We start from the raw sequence: 18198 nt of genomic DNA on the forward strand, positions 1-18198 counted from the left end.
TATTTGCTTACTTTCAGCTGTTTAAGCTCTCGAACTTCTTTAACTTCAACGCTGCTAGATCGGCGCGGTGCATTGTGGTCCTTTTTCCGCTGTGGCTGCGCGGTGCATTGTGGGCCATCCCGGGTCCTCCGAGCTGCCTCACTCTCCTCCTGCCCCCCGGTCGGTAAAAATGGCTGCTCCGGCGGCGGCGGTTTCGGCTTCGCTCCCCGATTCGTGTCCGAACTTCGCAGTGGTGTGTTCCTTCCTGGAGCGCTACGGGCCTGCGCTGGACCTGCCGGAGCTGACGTTCCCGCAGATAGAGCGCTACCTGCGGGACACCACGACAGGTGCGAAGCGAGCGGAGGGAGGGATGATTATGGGGGGGGGCGAGGAGGAGGGGGTCTTTCCATCTTCTTCATCATCATCATCTCCACCTTCATCATCATCAGCAGCTCCTCCTCCTCGCGGCCGCTCTCTCTCTCTCTCTCTCTCCCTGCGTCTTCTTGTTCTTCTTGTCTCGTCAGTCGTTTCTTTGCTGTCGCAAGGACGCGCTGCGCTCCGACCCTTTTTTAATTCCTGTTTCTTTTCAAATTCTTCTCGCCTTCGTCTTCACCAGTCACACACTCTGAAAGTGACACTTTTGGTGACCGTTAGCGGCACTTAGCGGTGCTGGAGAGGCTAGTGCGCGTGCGCGCTGCGCGCGGCTCTTTAAACAGCTGAAACTCCGCCCCCTCCCCTCCCTCCGCCCCTCCCTTCCCCGTCACCTGTCACCTGTCACCTGTCCACGTTCTTACAGCCACTGGGTCACTGAGTGCGTTTTACTTAAACGTCATACAAGGGGGCGCAGCTGGTACCATAGCTGCTTTCTTTCGAACCCGAAAGTCACACGTTCGGATCCCACCTCCAGCTGTAATACTACCCCTGGAGCGGGGCACGTAGCCCACCCCGAATTGCTGCGGTAAAACGTCCGAGCTGTAGAAACAGTTGAAAGGGTGTAGGTCGTTTAATGCTGTAAGTCACTTTGGAGAAAAGCAACTGCTACATTAAAAAAGCGTAGGTTGCTGTAAAACATGTGCTTTTGTCTCGGGCAGCAGGTGGTGTCCCGGTTAAAGCTGTCACGGCGTGATCTGAAGGTCGCTGCTTGCAGTGGCGCTCCTGCCGTGCTTCCCCTCTTCAAAGTGCTAAATGATCTGTCCTGATACAGCAGTAATTACCCAGCTGACCCATAAATGGGAGAAGGTATGAGACAGGTACAGGTTATAGAATAGTACTAGTACTGGGCAATGTTTACTTTGTACTGGCGCTTCTGGACTGTGACTGGGGACACAATTATATATATATATATATATATATATATATATATATATATACCACAGAATTTTTTTTTTCTTTTTGGCATTATCATAAGTGCAGAAGAGGAAATGGAAGAAAATAAAAATAGTTAAATTAGTCAGAATCGCATCTTTTTGTGTTTGCGATATGATCATCACAGGTGTCAGAGCTCCTCTGTGGGTTCCAGGTCTGCTGGCTTCTGCTGTCGTGTCGTGAGTGAGAAGGACACTTGAGACGCTTAAAGCTGTGTGCGAAGTCAGCTTTGTGTGCTGGTGTTGAACATCCTCTGAATTCTCTCGTTGTGTCTTTTCAGCCTCTCAACCACTGGTGGAGCTTCACGTGAAGCTCATGAGAAAAATCGGAAAGTCTGTGTCTGCAGACAGATGGGAGAAGTACTTGATCAAGGTGATGGGACTCTGGTCTGCTCTGTGGGTCTTACTCGGATGTACATATAGTTGATGGTTACACTTTGTTCAGTGGTACTCCCCTAGACCCTTCCACACATTCAAATGGATTAGAATTAAGACGAGCCGGAGGTGGTTGCTGGACTGACGGTGTCTTCGTATGCCTCCTAGATGTGTCAGGAGCTGAACGCCACTTGGGCCTGGGAGCTGGAGAAGAAGGGCTACGTGGAGCTCAGCGTGGAGAGCAAGGCCGGAATCCTGAAAGTATGAGTGGCCACGTCACCGTCTGCGTGTGCCGCCACTGCGTCGCTCCTCGTCTCTCAGCCTCTTTCTCTCTACAGTACTTGTGCGAGTGCCAGTTTGATGACAACTTCAAGTTCAAGACAGCAGTCAATGAGGAGGACCCCGACAAGATGCGCATGCAGCCTATCGGCCGGGACAAGGACGGCCTCGTGTACTGGTTTCAGCTGGACCAGGATCACAATGTGAGGGTCTACATAGAGGAGCAGGATGACCTGGATGGATCGTCCTGGAAGTGCATTGTCAGGTACGAAGATTTTAGACTTCAGTGGGACCATTTAGGTTCATTTACATGTATTCATGTAGCTCATGCTTTTCTCCAAAGCAACTTACAATGTTGAGGGTATTTACAGTTATTTACTCATTTACACAGCTGGGTAATTTTACTGGAGCAACTTAAGGTAAGTACCTTGCTCAAGGGTACTACATCCAGAGGTGGGGATCGAGCCTGTGACCTTTGGGTCTAAAGGCAGCAGCTCTGACCACTACACTACTAGCTGTCCCTAGGATCAAATCCTAAATCAGCGGTCCTAAGTGTGGTCAGCATCACATGCAAACTTGGGTTACATTCCAAAGTGAGTTTGTCTTGTGCTGCAACAATGCGGTTTTTTTGGCTCTTCTTTTCAGGACAAGAGATGACTTGGCAGAGATTTTGGAGCTGCTAAAGGCTCAGATTGACCCGGCGCTGCTGAACAAGAAGGAAACACCAGGGGGCTCCACCAGCGCCAGCCCCAGTCCAGAAGATGAGGACTCTAAGAAAGAGGGGGCACAAGGTGCAGTCCTTGGTTCTTCATGCTGAACCTGGGTTCTTGGTTGCCTGTATGCAGAGAGCTGGAGAAATGAAGGGATGAAATGCGAGTGGCCTGGTGATATGCAGGATTTGTTCAGTCTCCATACAGATACAAGATCTTTTGGTCCTATATTTGCTGTATAGTTCTGACATATCATCACTGTTCATAAGAAAAATGCACTTACACTGTCTGCTGCTGGTTAATGCAGAGTTAACTGCTGAAGAGTGTGTGACGTTTAAATTATTCTGCTTTCATTTTAGGCCAGTCGGGTGATGTGAGAAAGGCCAAAAATTCTGAAGATGTTTCTGAAGATGAAGGTGGTTCTTCTGCAAAGGACAGCTCACTGTGTGCCTCCTCAAAGACATCTGGTGAAGAAGAGCCATCCTCAGAGAAAGAAGGAAAGAGGGGTTTGATGCAAGAGGTGAAATGGATCTCAGTACAGAAGACAGAGGAGAAAGGAGTTGACCTGCAGAAGACTAAGGATCAGCCTCTTGTTGACAACAGGGTCAGAACCATCACTGCTATTGTAAAAGAGGAATCAAAAGACCCAGAAATTGTCACAACCCTCACCCAGAGTCGAACATCAGTGATCGAGAGAGTGGAGGGTCCTGCCAAGTTGGAAACCAAAGAGGCAGCGAGGGAGAAGACACCTGAAGAGGTTGAGAGAGCCATGAAGAATGACCAGCAGGCCAAAATCCCCCTGAAAAAGCGGGAGCTCAAGCTGAGGGAGGACTTTGACAGTGGAGGGGGTATTATCATACGTAACCCGTCCATCACTCCCACAAAGGAGCTGGTGAAAGAGGAGGTGGGGAGATGTGAGGATGCGATGAAGGCACCACCCAAACCCATAGGGACCATAGAGAAGGGTGTCAGAGGCATCCTGCTCAATGGAAAAATGATGCCCACCAAGGAAGTGGTGGACACAGGAGGAATTAAAGAGCAGTTCATGAGTGGAAAGTCCACAAGAGTGGATACAGCAGAAGGGGACACCTCAGCCAGGAGTGAAAATGGAGAGGTAGGGGACACGGCGAAGGCTAGATCGAGTGCAGTGAAGGAAAAATGTCTTGGACAAGAAAAAAACAAACTACCTGAACCTGGGAGTAAAGTCTCAACTGCTGAAGGGAAGGAAAACGCATCTGCTGGTACAGTTACTGCTGCTGTGGACAGAACAATGTCAAGAATCACTTCTGCAGAGGTCCAGAAATGCCCTGAACCTCAGGATGCTGCTCAGCCAGGACTCAAGGAGGAGCAGGAGAAATTACCCAAACAAGTGTTCAAAGAAAAGACTGTGAAACAAGACCCAGAAGACAAACGTGCAGCTTTCGGAGAATCGGAAGAGGACAGATATAACGCACAGGAAGGATCAACCACAGAATCCTGTCCCACTGAGACAGAGACTCCGGAAAGAAAGGTCAAGATGGCAGATTCGACGTATGAGAAGCCTCTCGATCAGAAAGTTTCCACTGAAGCACAGAGAGAAGGTAAAGTAAGGAAATGTGCCTCAGCTGTGAAGGAGCTCACTGAGCGTCAGAATGGTGGACCAAAAGTGGAGGACAAGTTGGAAAGGAAAGAGAACATCCCACAGGAAGAGCGAGAGGGTCAAGAGGATGAGAAAGAAAAAAGCACAGCAGTAGGAGAGGCTACATCAGGCAAAGGGGCACCTGAACAAAACATCCAGGGGTCAGCTGAACATCAGGAACCTGATCCGGTGGCAAAGGAGATCAAGGAAGACGACGTGTCGTCAGAAATCCAGAAGGAGGGCATCCGCTTGAAGATCAAGATTCCGGCCAACCGGAGGAAGGTCTCCATCCAGCTGGAGGAGAAGAGGCTGGGCTCCGAGAGCGACACTACAGATGGGAGGTCACTCAGGAGGTCCCCGAGGATATGTCGGCCCACTGCCAAGCTGGCGGAGATCCAGGACATGAAGCAGGAGAAGAAGCAGGCGTCCTCGGTGGTCCGTGAGGAGGGGGAGGACGGTGACGAGGAAAGGAAATCGGCGCAGAGGAAGTTAAGAGAGAACTCGAGGAAAACTGGGCTGGAGAGTCGCACCAAGTTGACCAAGGTACCCCCTGTTGACCTGTGTCTTCTTTCTGGGGCAGCCGAGGGGCTGGGGTTCGGGGCCGAGGGGCGGCAGGTGGAGCGTGATAACGGCCAGCTGACGGTGCTGGTTTTCCAGGGTCAGCGGCAGAGCGGCCGGAGCAGGTGGTCAGGCGCCCGCGCAAAGCAGTGCAGGACGAAGGGGTCCAGCGAGGAGGATGAGGAGCAGAGCGAGGAGGACGACAGCGACGAGGACTACGTGATGGAGAAGGACAGGCTCGGCAACGATTTCGCGTCCGGCTCGGACGAGAGCCCGAACGACGACCCCTGCAAACACTGCGGGCTCCCCAACCACCCCGAGCTGGTGAGGTGACCGTACCGAGCGCTAACGTTTTCCGTCACGGACGGCACTCGTGTTAATCGCTGCCTTCGTGGCATCACCTGCAGATCCTGCTTTGCGACTCCTGCGACAGCGGCTATCACACCGCCTGCCTGCGGCCTCCTCTCATGATCATCCCCGACGGCGAGTGGTTCTGCCCCCCTTGCCAGCACGTGAGTGTATCAGCGCCCGCTCTGCACAACTGCAGCTTTCCACCCATAGTAGTAAATGGGGCGGAAACGCACCCTCCGTCTGTGCGTACGCACGTGCGCGTTCTCGTTCTTCATGCCGCGCGATTTCAGAAGCCATGACCGCCTCCTTCGTCTTCCTGCAGAAGTTCCTGTGCGAGAAGCTGGAGGAGCAGCTGCAGAACCTCGATGTGGCTCTGAAGAAGCGGGAACGTGCTGAACGCAGGTGTGGCCCGACCCCTCTTTTTTACCACAGATTCACGCCTGAACACTTTTCACACTCTCACCTGCATTGCGGCCTCCCTGTGCTTGCAGGCGTGAGCGCCTGGTGTACGTGGGCATCAGCGTGGAGAACATCATCCCCCCTCCCGTAAGTATCACGGGCATGGAGGGTAAGGGTCTCGAAGACCTCGGAGCACTCGGCCTCATGCAGGGCGATGCCTTTATTTACTCTGCAGCGATACTCTGCTCTGCTTCTTATACTCCCCGTGGTTAATTACGCAGCTCTATGTGTTATGAATGTGCAACTTGTGGATTTTAAGAACACATTTTCTTGTTTATATTTATCTGCTATTTATTTTTAACCTGTGCTTATCTGCTGGGCCGATGGATGGTAGTAAAAAAGTAAAAAGCACCTAAACTGACTAGGAGTGTTGGAGCTCGCTTGCACAACTCACTTCCACAGTGTTTACAGCTCACGTACCGGTCATGAGTAACAGCACGGGGAACGCTGCACATGTGTATAGGATTGTCAGCAACCGGCACGGGACAGGAGTTTGTGGAGATGACATGTGTTCAATTCCAGTCATTCCAAATGTAGCTCATAAACACAAAAGAGTTAATCCTGAATATGTTTCATGCATTATACAAATATCTCCCGGTATATATCAGTTAATAAATCGAGGGACGTCGGTGTGATGGAGTGTGGCTAACTGGTAAAAGGGACTTTGGAGTTCCAAACACACACACACACACACACACACACACAAGGGCTAAGAGCAGCATTCTAGTCCCAGGCGTGATTGTAGGTTGAGGAGCTGCTCTAATGACCTCGGTTGTCTGCTAAATGAAGACTTAAACGTAAATGATGAAACGTAAACGTAACGGACGAAATGTAAACGTAAACCTTTATTGTCCTACTACATCTGCTCTGCCTTGTCGTCTTCCGTCCTTTTCACCATCTTTACACTGAAAGCTGGCAGTTATTATACTGCGCATAGTACACAACCTGTAGGTGGCGTAACTGATATAGACTGTTCATGGTTTCTTCACTGTGCTCCAGACTCGTGTGCTTGTGTGTGTATTAGACCTGTTAGCTGTGGCTCGCGGAAGACGCCCTCCTAACTCTAACGGCCCTGCGTTCTGCCGCAGGGTCTGCTGGGGCCGTCGGCCCCGGCGTTCTTATTGGAGCCTTCATGCGCAGTCAGGATGTGCTGTAAGCCGTGTGTGTGTGTCGGGTTCGAAACGGCAGGGGGGGCCAGTGTTCACCTCTAACTCTCCTTGTTCTCGGCAGGAGGCTGAAGCGGAAGAGGAAAAGCAGGTGAAGAAGAAGGACGCGAAAAAAAGCCGAAACCAGGGGAGAAGGTCGACCAGAGCGAAGAAATGCATCAGCTACAGGTGTGTGGCGCCGCTGGGCTCTGTGCTGCTCACCGGGGCGCTGCTGCGGACGATGTTGGGTTTCACGGTATTCCCTCCTGGCCGCAGGTTCGACGACTTTGACGAAGCTATTGATGAGGCAATCGAGGAAGACATCAAGGAAGCTGAGGGCGGAGGTCAGAGCCTCTTCCTTGTTTTTATGACACCGGTGTTAGTCGGTGGCTGTCAGTGAGTATTTTTCCTCCACGGGGGAGAGGTGCTGCATTCGGTAAAGTAACTGGAGACGACGCTACGTTTATTAGATCCAGAGTGCTGGATGTGCGTCAGGGCGTGGGCCCTGCTGTCCGTCAGTGTTTTTCTCTTGTCGCTGACATCATGCTCCTCTCGGTGGAGGTCCACAGAGCAACTCGGGCTGGTGTGTGGCGTGGCGCAGGGAGGCATTACGCCTGCCAGATGTGGAATGATGTGAGCCTTTGGGTGGGTCCACCCCTGCAGGTGCTGGCCGGGGGAAGGACATGGCCAACATCACGGGTCACCGGGGCAAAGACATGTCCACCATCATGCATGAGGAGGGTAAGGAGAACAGACGGCCTGCCAGGAAGGTGGCGGCACAGCACCGGCGTAAACGGCGGCGTCTCAACGACCTGGACAGCGACAGCAGCGGCGACGACGACGAGAGCGAGGAGGAGTTTCGCCTGAGCACCAGGTGAGGGCGGGCAGCGAATAGAGGAGCGCCGCTGCTTTCAACCGGCTGCCGGTCCACGTGGTGCACTGGCAGTGAGCAGCCGAGAGCCAGTGACCCTCGCAATACGCAGTCGCTCACCCTGTTTACACCGTTTCCGCTAAGGCCCATAATTGCCTGCGTGCTGTCCCCTGTGCCTCTTTGTGTGTCCGCGGGCTTTCTGGGTCACTCCAAGTGTCCTGCGTCTCCGCTTGCAGTTCTGAGGAAGAGGAGTTTGTCGGCGAAAGTGATGAGGAGGCCCAGTACCGCAGCGACAGCGATTTCAGCAGCACTGGGCGCCGTCCAAAGGTGTGGGCGTCGAGCAGTGAGGAGGAAGAAGAGGTTGATGATGAGATGGGTAAGCGGGAGATGTGATGCTATTTTTCTGCGTGTTCACTGGAACTGTGTGGAATTTCTCAGTGAGCTCCACTCATCTGTGTGTGTGTGTGTGTGTGTGTGTGTGTGTGTGTGTGTGTGTGTGTGTGTGTGTGTGTGTGTTTGACCAGTGACGGAGGGCTCCAGCGAGTTGAGCGATGGTGACCTGGACCTGCGGAGACGTCGCTCCCGCCGCAGCCGGAAGTCTCAGGTGAACTATCGCGAGACGTCCGACAGCGAGGCCTCACAGGTGTCCAGGAACCGGGACCGGCCCAAGGTCCACCGGCGCTGGCTCTCCAGCTCGGAAAGTGAAGGTCTGTGTTGCCTCCTGCGCCCCCTCGTCTGTGTTCCCTGCTGCTCCGCACGCTCACCTGTCACGTGCCTTGGTGTTTTCAGGGGCTCTGCGCTCCAGACACTCAGACGATGACGACAACGACGAAGAAGAGGAGGATGAGCAAGGGGGCAGGAGTAGGACGAAGACGAAGGGGGAGAGCAAACGTAGTTGGTCGGATAAAGAGTTATGGAGGCGACGCAGGCGGCTTGCGCAGAAGCGACGACGAGCCTCGGAGGATGACGAGGACGAATCAGAGGAGTCGGAGGAGGAAGAGCGCCCCGTCCGCAAGAGGCTCAACCGCATTGAGACGGACGAGGAGGATGAGGACGAAGAAAAGGAGCCACAGGAGAACAAGAAGAACACGGGGGAGGAGGGCGACAGCAGTGCAAAGAGACCCCGGAGGACAGCCACCGGGGGGGGCGCGCTGGGCCACCGACCGGGCGCAGCGCCCCCCACTAACGGACAGGCTGCCGCCAGGCCCAAGAACTCCGGGGCGCCGAATGGCGTCGGGCGCCAGGAGGTGCCGTCCCATGAGGAAGATGAAGATGACCTGCTCGGTGTCACTGACCTCGTGGACTACGTTTGTAACAGCGAACAGCTCTAGATGTCGTTCTTTCCTCCTTCCTGCCTTTTGATGACCAACATGCAGCCCAGTCGCACCCCGTCTGCTCCCAGTGCATGCTGGACCTGGCGCTGGCTCCCTGGGGCGTCGTGACTGAAGGAGGCCAGCTGGAGCGCGCGCACACACGCACACACACACACACGCACACACACACACGCACACACACTCTGAGCTGGAGGGAGACCCCAAGCCGCACTCGTGAGCAGGCAGGAGCGCCGTGGCTCTGCTCATCGCTGGAGCTTCTGTTGTACCTGAAGTCACCTGGTTGTGTTCCATTTCCCCAAACTTTCACATTCATGTGTTTTGTATAAAAAAGGCCGGCTGGAGAAAAGGAGGCAGGCGGGGCTACAAGTGCATTCCTACACATGCGTGCTGCTCCAGGGACACAGGAGTGTGTGCTTTCAACACACCGCCCGAGTGTGTTGAGGCTGCAGGGAAGGACTGATCCGTAAAAGACCACTTGGGTTTGATTTCCCTCTTCCCCACGGTGTCCCCCCCGCGTCCCCGTGCGTCCCCTCCTCTGCCGTACGCCACTCGGAAGGTGGTGAGGGACACATCGCGGTCCTGCCGACTCGTCATGATTCCTGCCCCACTGCACCACTTTCGTGTGACGTTTAGGGTTTTCTCCTCACTGGTTCTGCACTGACATTTTTTTTGGATCCTTCATGTTGTTGCCTTACCTTAGTAACATTTGTATTAAATTAATGTTAAATTATTAGATGTCTTTCCCTCTCTGCCCTCTGATTTGTTGAACATATATTTATTGTTTCATTTTCTGGCTCCTTTGCTCACCTGTTCATTTCCCTCGACATCCAGTTCGCATGGGACGTGTCCAACTGTTGGCTCTGCTGGATTCACACGCAGTTCCGCTAAAACTCCGAACGTAGTCTTTTGAACGTTAGGCGCCGCTTCCCCAGTTGGACAAACATTGAGCCATTTATGTGGACCATTTCAATCAGGCTTCCAAGTGTGATGGAAAAACGGGGCCCGGAGAGTTGAGGCGGGTCGTGTCGACGCTCTGCTGCGCAGGCAGGGCCCCGAAGGCCGAGCACAGGGCCGAGCACAGGGCCTTTCCCGCATTGTTCTCACGCTGCCTGTGTGGTGTGTGTCCCCACAGAGACAGCATGAGCCCCTCCACAGCGCTCCTGCAGGGAATCGGGCGAAAAGCCCGTTTGTCCGTACGAACGTCGGCTTGGACGTCTGGACGTCTGCAGGTGTCCGGGAAGTCCGGTCCTGTTCTGAGTCGAACCCTCGACTTGACTAAGGTTCTCTGCTGCACAAAGCTCAAGCGGTCCAGGTCCGCGGTCTTAACGTGAGTTGCTCCAGCAATTTAAAGGAAAAAAAAAAAGCAAACAGCATTATCTCTACTTGGTGTGTACATTTGTAGTTTATGATGTAACATATTTAGATGCTTTTAAATAATGAGAATATATATATATTAGCAATTCTTTGTGATTGCAGCTGTTAATACTGGTTTTGTAGTTCGCCGTGACATTTGCACAACTTTTGTAATGTTACCCCAAGTACTGGCGTGGTACACATGGTCATTGTGTGGAACAGTAGGTGTCTCCTGGCCCGAATCCCAGCACGCTTGAAGCCCTGCAGCTGCTGCTTTACCGCATTTACCGCATTCACCGCAGTCGCTCCTCACTCGGCCCCTCTCCGCGCATCCGGCGCAACCGATTCACCCAATGCTTCCGGCGACATTCCGCCTCACCGTTTGACCGCAAATGTTGATGTTGACAAGCAAAAGTTTTGTTTTTGCCCGGCGCCTGTTTCTTGTGCGAAGTGGGTTCGCTGCAGGCGTAGCGTGTGATCCATCGCGTTCAAATAGCGACACGTGACGTTACCAGCGAGCACTGTGCACCGTGCCGTGAGCGACGGCAAGTCTCCGGTCAGAAAACGGGGGCCACTGAATTCCGGTCTCCGTTCAGGATCACTTGCTTCTCCCAAACTACTGAATGAAGGACATGGTGCATGAGAGAGGTAAAAGAGTGTGCAACTTCTGCTATGTCACCTGTGCTCAGTCTCTTGTCTGCAGGGTTTTTTCCAGCACGTATAAAAACACATTGCTTCGCACAACTCTAACGTGTTGCTTCTTTTCAGACGAGCAGTGCCAATACTTCTGTGTGTGTCGTGTTGTTTCATTGCGTCTTGTCAGAATCTCGTGAAAAAGATAGGCCTGCAGATGTGGACGGTAGATCCAGACCTCGGTGTGTATCCCTCTGTTCTCCTCCGAGTATTTTGTTAAACCTGCTGTAACTTTTGGTATCTACGAACGACTTGTACATTTTGTCATAATAAAAAGCTTTAAAATATTGTCTGGAAAAAAGTGTGCACCTTCCCTCACTTGTGGGTGTGTCATTTTTCCCACCTGGACTGTATTGCAACAGATCAGTGTAGGAAAACGTTCACTTGCTGTAGCTTTGGTGTCATCGTCAATTGAAACCTGTGGTACTTCCTCCACTCGTCTAGCTGCTGGTCCAGGAAACACGTGTCACGTTAGAGCTGCGGTAACCCTCCGAGGCGCTGAAGAGGCTCAGCGGCTCACCTGTGCCACTTTCATAACTGCTGCAGGAGGTGGGACAAAAAGAAGCGTGACACTTTGCCTGTAATTACATAATATACTATAGTATAATTCTTGCACTCCTGCAGGGGGCAGATGTGATGCCTCAACTGTGATCAGCTGGTGTTCCTCAGGGCTGGTTGCTGGATGTCCTACTTTTCTCCATCTACACCTTGTCCCTCGGCCCTGCAATGGCCTCTCACGGATTCTCCTACCACTGCTACACCGCCGATAGCCACGATCCTCCTCTCCTTTCCCACAAACGACACACGTTTCCTCGCCCATCGCCACCCGCCTCTCGGACTTCTCTGCCCGGATGTCCGATCACCACCTACAACTGAACCTCTCAGCCAGAGATGCTTCGCCTCCCAGCTGGTCTCTCTTCCGGTCGAGACCCTCCGTCAAACTGGGCAACTCGCTCGTGTCACCTCCTGCCTCATCGGCTCAATTCTGTCCTTTTCTCAACGCATCGAACCCACAACCCGGACCTGCAGATACATCCTGCGTAACATCCACGGGATCCGCCCCCGTCTCTACAAACTGTACACAACTCCTGGTCCGCACCAGGGTGAGACCCCACCTGGACTCTCGTAACTCTCTCCTGTCTGGTCTTCTGGCCTCCGCCATCGGGCGTCTCCAGCCGATGCAGAATACCGCGGTACGAGTTGCGTTCGACCTGCCGAAGCGTTCCCGTGCATCCCCCTCGTCGTATCTCTGCGCTGACCTTCCTGTAGCTGCCCGATCAAATTTAACACTCTGGTTACGGTCTACAAAACCATCGGCGGATCTGCTCCCCGATATCTACAAGAGCTCAACCAGACTGGAACCCTCCTCCACCTCTGACCGCTTATTGGTCCCACGCACAAAAGGTCCAAACTCAGAAGCACAAAGGTTTTTGGTTCTTGTCAAATGAGCTTCCCATGTCCCTCAGGGCTGCTGAATCCCTCTCGCATTCAAGTAGAGTCTCAAACTCCGTTCTTTTAGACTCACGGATTTTTTTTCCTTTTTTCGGACTCACCTCCGGATCTCCTACGTGCTCAATAAACATGTACTATGTTATCTGTTGAATCATTTTAAAAAAGCAGGTACTGATGTAACGTACAATGATTTATACCGTGGTATGCGACAAATGGAGTGTAGTCTACAGTCGGTGTCTGCATCCAAATCTCTCCTTCTCTTGGTGTAACGAACTCTGTGTTGTTCTCTCATGTTCATCGCTTGGAGGAACGTGTGTGATAGATTAATAAATGTACATGTAATTTATGGCTTCATAGGCGGTGGAACTATATGGGGTGTGACTTGTGATCATTCCTTCCCTCCTTTTCACAGATAGATAGACTGATTGGTTCATTGATTGATGAACAAACAGCTCGGTTCCGGCGCGCGGGAGAAGTCCAGTGGCCGTTGGCGGACCTGTAATTTTGCCTTCTGTCCTGCAGGTGGCGGTACGGTTAGCGTTGGGCTCATTCACCTGTTATAATTCATCCGCGCCTCTAGGTGGCGAAAGAACGACGGGCGGGAGACCGGAGCTACTTCCTGTTTTATTAGTGGCGGGTACCGGAAGTAAACAGCGTCGCTGACCAGGTGCGTGGGGCGATTTCAAGCGCTTGCGAAAGCGGGAGTAAAGAAGGCGGACGGCGCACCGAGGAAAAGTCTTTCTCTGCTCGTCGCGTTTCTCTCATGTGGAGCTGTCCGCACACATTCGCGGCCTTCGAGACGGACGCGTGTGGAAGCGGCGCTGTGTGTCTGTCTGTCTGTGTGTGACACGGTGTGAGAGTGAACGCCGCGACGATCGACGGCGATGGTGCTGCTGAGGAGCTTCCCCCCTCCGAGCGCTGGGGTCCGGCTGCAGCAGGAGCACACGGGCGCCGTGCTGGACGGCAAGGAGCTCGGCACGGGCACGTTGTACGTGGCGGAGAGGTGAGAGACGATACGAGACGAGAGGAGAACTGAACTGAACGGAAGGAGCGGTGCGCTCTGCCATTACCGTATTAACGCTAAGAATGCGCGTGCGCGATTGTTGTGCGATTGACAGGCGGCTTCCTGTGTTTGGCCGCTGCGCTCCCATGGAGCTCCTCGTCGTATTCATTGATGAAACAACATGCGTTCAGCCTCTGCCTCTTCTCTCCTCTAACACGGACTCTTTCCCCCCCTTAGCCGCCTGTCCTGGGTCAACAGCGCCGGGATGGGTTTTTCTCTCGAGTACCCGAGCATTGGCCTCCACGCCATTTCCAGGGACCCGAGCGCCTACCCCCAGGAGCACCTCTACGTCATGGTCAATGCCAGGCTCAAGGGTACGAGGATGTCCGCAGGGTCCCGGCCGGGAGCTCCTCTTTTGTTTTGCGGAGACGCGCTGGCATCTCCGACTGTTTCCGTGGCGATCGGCAGCTGAGCTCGTACGCAAAGACACGGAGCAGAACCCGTGGGCCTCGGCGGAGGCCCTTCCCACGGCAGGACAGGTTTTCCGCGTTGGGAAGGAGACGCGGTGAACTGCACAGGATTGTCTGTTGTCTCTTCTGAAAAAAGAGGAATCTGTACTATGGCGACTTGTAGAGGTTCACAGAGAGACGCAGATATCATTTTGTGAGCGTGTTTCCTACACGGTTACGCTGGTATTGATGAAATCACTGCAGAAAAACCTACTTATCTGTTTTTGAGTGCAGCATGTAAAGTTTTAAGCTGTCCTTTCCCAGACCATGAAGGTCTCTGCCTCTTTTCTCAGAAGAGTCTGAAATGGAGGCCGAGAAGGAGAGCGAGGACGACGGCGACGAGTGTGACAGCGAAGAGGATGACGACTCGGAGGCCATCACAGAAATTCGCTTTGTGCCCAGCGACAAGTCCGCATGTGAGTTCCATGCAAATGTTGGCGGAGCTCTGCTGTCGACTGGGGGGTCTGATAGTGAACGGCTGAGCAGCCGATTCCAGGTTTTACCCTGGCTGCAGCGCTGCCCTGTACCTTTTGCACACGTGTATGGTCTCTCGTGTCTCAGTGGAGCCCATGTTTGCTGCCATGTGCGACTGCCAAGCGCTGCACCCTGACCCCGAGGACACAGATTCAGATGATGACTTTGAGGGGGAGGAGCATGAAGAAGAGGCCGGTGAGTTTCCTTCTTCTATTTTTGAATGTTTTCCATATTCAAAAGTAGCAGCACATGTTTCTACACCAGTCTTTACTCGTTTCGGTTTCTGTTGGGTTCTTATTCTTCCGCCACCTTCTGAGCCGCATTCGTGTATTCCTCTTCTCACTTGGTCTCTGCACCCCCACCCCTCTAGAAGAACAAGGCCAGGGCGATGTGCCCACCTTCTACACTTATGAGGAGGGCCTCTCCCATCTGACCCCGGAGGGCCAGGCTACGCTGGAGAGGCTAGAGGGCATGCTGGCCTCCTCTGTGACGCAGCAGTTTCACATGGCTGGTGTCAGAACTGACGACACGGCAGCGGATTATGACGGTATGTGTTTGGGGCGCGCAGCAGAGGCCTTTCATTTGATTCATCCCACTTCTCTCTCTCTCTCTGTAAGGTGTGTTGTTAACATGTGCAGTTCATCTCTTGATTGTTCTAGACACATGACATGAAGGGAAGGGAGTACAATCCTGAGGTTTACTGACGAGTAGAAATCCTTTACCTTCCAAAAGCTTTTCCGGTAGTTTCCCACCTGGCAGCGTGCCCTTCACCTCCAATACTGCTTGGTTCCAACAGCTCCTCTTTCATTATCTCTGTGACCATCATCTCTTCAGTCTTCCCTGCTCCTTTTTCCAGATGGCATGGAGGTTGACCCAGGTTCGACTGTGGCAGGACAGTTCGAGGATGCAGATGTAGATCACTGGTAAGACCTAAAGGTGGAGGGCGGAGGGCTGGGGTCACCGGCCCCATAGGCACCAGCACAAATGGGTGCACGTCAGCAAGTGTCCTCCTCCTGTGCGGTCAGCGTGTGCGCTGCAGGGTGCCGAGCTTCTCTCGCCGCGCTCATCGATCGACGTTTCCTTTTTACAGATGCAATGGAACCATGTTGGCTGAGCCTCAATGGGACAATGTGTTGTGATGTTGGTGAAAACTTTGTCCAAGAGTCACGCGTATCCACCAGATCACTCCTGCCGACTGGCAGACTCTGCGCATCGTTCGACGCCCATCGCTTTCTGCTTCCCATTGCATCATAACTGAAGAATGATGAGTCCTTGTAGAAAAACGTGTTGAATAAAACAGATTTTTGTAAGACGTGTTAGTGTTGTGCCGTGTACGACCCCACCACGCTCTACCGCATCGCCTCAACGGCACTCGGTGGACCCTCTGCTCTTTCCACACCTGCTGTGTGTGACACAAAATGGATTTTCTGCAGCACAAAGTCCTATTTTAATCAGTTTATTTATAAAGATGTCAGATTTTATCATCAAAATTCCTTGTATGTGCGAACATACTTGGCAATAAAGCTTATTCTGATTCTGAAAAGGAAAGAAACAAAAAGCTAGAGAGGAACACTTTATCTCACCCCCCCCGCCCACACACACGCTCAGTGAGGCCTTGTGCTGCTGCCTTCTTAGCCTGTCGGCACGAGTCATTTTCTCAGTGTGTGTCCTGTCCCAAGGAACCCATTGATATGTTCATTTCCCATGATCCTATGCTGAATCCCAATTGTGTGTGTGTGAGAGATCCAGGAATGGCTGTGACGTCTGGAATGTATATCAGCCCATGTTAGCACATGTGCTGCGGTCCTCCGAAACCGGTAACTGGCTTTAGGATTTAAGTACTTTTAGTTTGTGCTTTTGTACATTAAGAAATTTGAAAATTAATGCAGGTTTACAGACATGTTTGTGCTCATGGAGTGATTTCTTTGGATGGGCAGGTAAACATGGTCATATTGAGACCATTAAGTTACAGTTACTGTGTGGTGTCCCAGGTTCCCTTCCTGCTGTTCAGCGAAGCTGCTTTGCTCCGTTTCATGTAAGATGTCTCTCACATAACTCTTCTAAGCAAGAAATCCTGCTCTGCGGTCAAAAAAAGTGTTACCCTGTTTTACCCCGTATTACTGCTTTTTTGTTAGTCACTGCTGTGAGGAGGGGGGGGAGAAATTTGATTTTCCACGAGATTGCTGACACCACACACACACACGAGTGAATCACCATACGTGAATCACCAAAGACGCGCATACATCTTTGCCGCACAGCAGCACTCTTGCTGCCTGCAGCGCCGGGCCTCTGCGAACGTCACTGGCTCTTGCGGCGCGGCCCGTGGACGTGGTCCTTTGTCCCCGAAAGCTGCGGTACAACCACGTCCAAGAGCAGCAGCGAGGCGGCCGTGCCTGTGGACACAGGGCCAAAGGTCAAGCCCTGCTTCCTTGCGACATGGCGCTCCTGAGCAGTGGGATGTTGGGTCAGGGGTCACGCCGGAGGAGCCCGGGGCCCCGAACCCGAGACGGCGCTCACCCAGCAGCGGTCCCAGCCAGTAGACGAAGCACAACTCCAGGAAGGTGTTTCCGCTGCAGGAAAACAGTACGGAGAAGGCGAGGGCCGGATTGAACACGGCGCCGGTGACGCTGCCCCCTGCAGGAGTGTATACGCACACACACGCAGGCGTGCACTTATCAATGAAGAGCACTGACCGCTCGGTAGGTCTGAGGCGTGTAACTGGAAGCGTGTTGTCCGGCTGTAGGCGCCCCCGGGGTCACTGAGGGGGAGCGGGTGACCCCACTTAACAGTTAGCGCTGCACCAGCGTTGCTGTTGCCATGGCGACGAGTCCGTACGCGCCGCCAACCCACCCAAGACACACACTACTTGTGTGCGACACCCCTTCAACCGAAACACTGAGGATCACGTGCTCGCGCACCGCAGGCATTACAGGGTATTACAGGGAATTAGGGCGACCCACCTGCGTAGACGAGCACGGTGACGAGCAGCGCCGTCGCGTGGATGCGGTATCTCTCCTCCACCGCCTGCAGGTGCGCGAGCGCCGTCTGCATCGTGAACGCGCAGCCCAGCTCCACGGCCGCGCCCCGCAGCAACGCGCTCCCGACGGGGCTGACGCAGCCGAACCCGAGCAGCGCGTGCCCGCGGTGCAGGTCCGACAGCCCCAGAGCCCACACGAACGGGAGCGCGGAGCGCGCCGCCGCCGCCGCCGCGAACTGGCACGTGACGCGCGCCGCTGCGCCGGGTAGGCTCCCGTGACACGTGCGCGCGAGCGCGCCGCAGGGGTTGCCCGCGGCCCCCCGGAACGTCGCGCCGTGCACCGCCGCCGCGAGGTACGTAAGCGTGAGCGCGACGCGCGGCGCCACTCGGCCCGCGTCGCCCAGAAGCTTCAGCTCGTGCGTGCACGCGCACAGCTGGAAGGTGGACACGCTCTCCGCCACGTACTCGCCGATCCGCGTTCCGCCGAATAGCCTGGTGGTCGCCGCGCGCAGCAGCTCGCAGAGGAGCACGACGACCCCCAGCAGCGCCAGAGAGACGCTCAGATCGCCCATTCCGGCGGCGCGCGCGGCCACAGCGCGTCCTCCGCGAGCCGCCTCTCCGGGGATGTCGCTCCGGGGCCGTCACGTGACAGGGGGGCGGGGCCGTGCGCACACGCAGGCGCACCTCCTCCCCT

The 18198-nt window shown here is 53.9% G+C and overlaps 4 protein-coding genes across 7 annotated transcripts in view; 3 read left to right on the top strand and 1 right to left on the bottom strand.

Annotated features, from left to right (window-relative positions):
* The first annotated feature begins 147 nt into the window (after positions 1 to 147).
* On the top strand, positions 148 to 11390 carry rsf1a (remodeling and spacing factor 1a). The gene is made up of 16 exons (XM_029255383.1): positions 148 to 326; positions 1625 to 1716; positions 1887 to 1979; positions 2057 to 2262; positions 2643 to 2788; positions 3067 to 4868; positions 4983 to 5207; positions 5291 to 5395; positions 5557 to 5636; positions 5726 to 5780; positions 6924 to 7027; positions 7115 to 7182; positions 7502 to 7712; positions 7946 to 8085; positions 8234 to 8416; positions 8499 to 11390. Exons 1-16 carry the CDS (start codon positions 170 to 172, stop codon positions 9038 to 9040), a joined length of 4209 nt encoding a protein of 1402 aa, XP_029111216.1. The 5' UTR covers positions 148 to 169; the 3' UTR covers positions 9041 to 11390.
* On the bottom strand, positions 9147 to 18135 carry aqp11 (aquaporin 11). 2 transcript variants are annotated; one of them, XR_003797950.1, is made up of 4 exons: positions 17488 to 18135; positions 17045 to 17161; positions 16718 to 16920; positions 9147 to 9223 (listed from the first exon to the last, which is right to left on the bottom strand). XR_003797950.1 is itself a non-coding variant. In XM_029255390.1 (3 exons), exons 1-3 carry the CDS (start codon positions 18074 to 18076, stop codon positions 16826 to 16828), a joined length of 801 nt encoding a protein of 266 aa, XP_029111223.1. In that variant the 5' UTR covers positions 18077 to 18135; the 3' UTR covers positions 16060 to 16825. The 2 variants fall into 2 exon arrangements, 1 of the variants encoding a protein (XP_029111223.1); XM_029255390.1 differs by lacking the exon at positions 9147 to 9223 and having other exon boundaries at positions 16060 to 16920.
* On the top strand, positions 13187 to 15833 carry clns1a (chloride channel, nucleotide-sensitive, 1A). 3 transcript variants are annotated; one of them, XM_018736160.1, is made up of 7 exons: positions 13187 to 13544; positions 13782 to 13918; positions 14347 to 14469; positions 14615 to 14722; positions 14898 to 15074; positions 15384 to 15450; positions 15618 to 15833. In XM_018736160.1, coding segments are annotated over exons 1-7 (732 nt in total). In that variant the 5' UTR covers positions 13187 to 13425; the 3' UTR covers positions 15619 to 15833. The 3 variants fall into 3 exon arrangements, with proteins under 3 accessions (XP_018591676.1, XP_018591675.1, XP_018591677.1); XM_018736159.1 differs by lacking the exon at positions 15618 to 15833 and having other exon boundaries at positions 15384 to 15454; XM_018736161.1 differs by lacking the exon at positions 15618 to 15833 and having other exon boundaries at positions 14350 to 14469; positions 15384 to 15454.
* pak1 (p21 protein (Cdc42/Rac)-activated kinase 1) overlaps positions 17492 to 18198 on the top strand; it is a 16823-nt gene continuing 16116 nt past the window's right edge. Inside the window, exon 1 of the mRNA XM_029255387.1 lies at positions 17492 to 17557. The gene's annotated coding sequence lies outside the window, so the exon portion shown is untranslated. The remainder of the gene's footprint in view (positions 17558 to 18198) is intronic.

The sequence above is a fragment of the Scleropages formosus genome, chromosome 10 (assembly GCF_900964775.1).
Source record: "Scleropages formosus chromosome 10, fSclFor1.1, whole genome shotgun sequence".
Lineage (NCBI taxonomy): Eukaryota > Metazoa > Chordata > Actinopteri > Osteoglossiformes > Osteoglossidae > Scleropages > Scleropages formosus.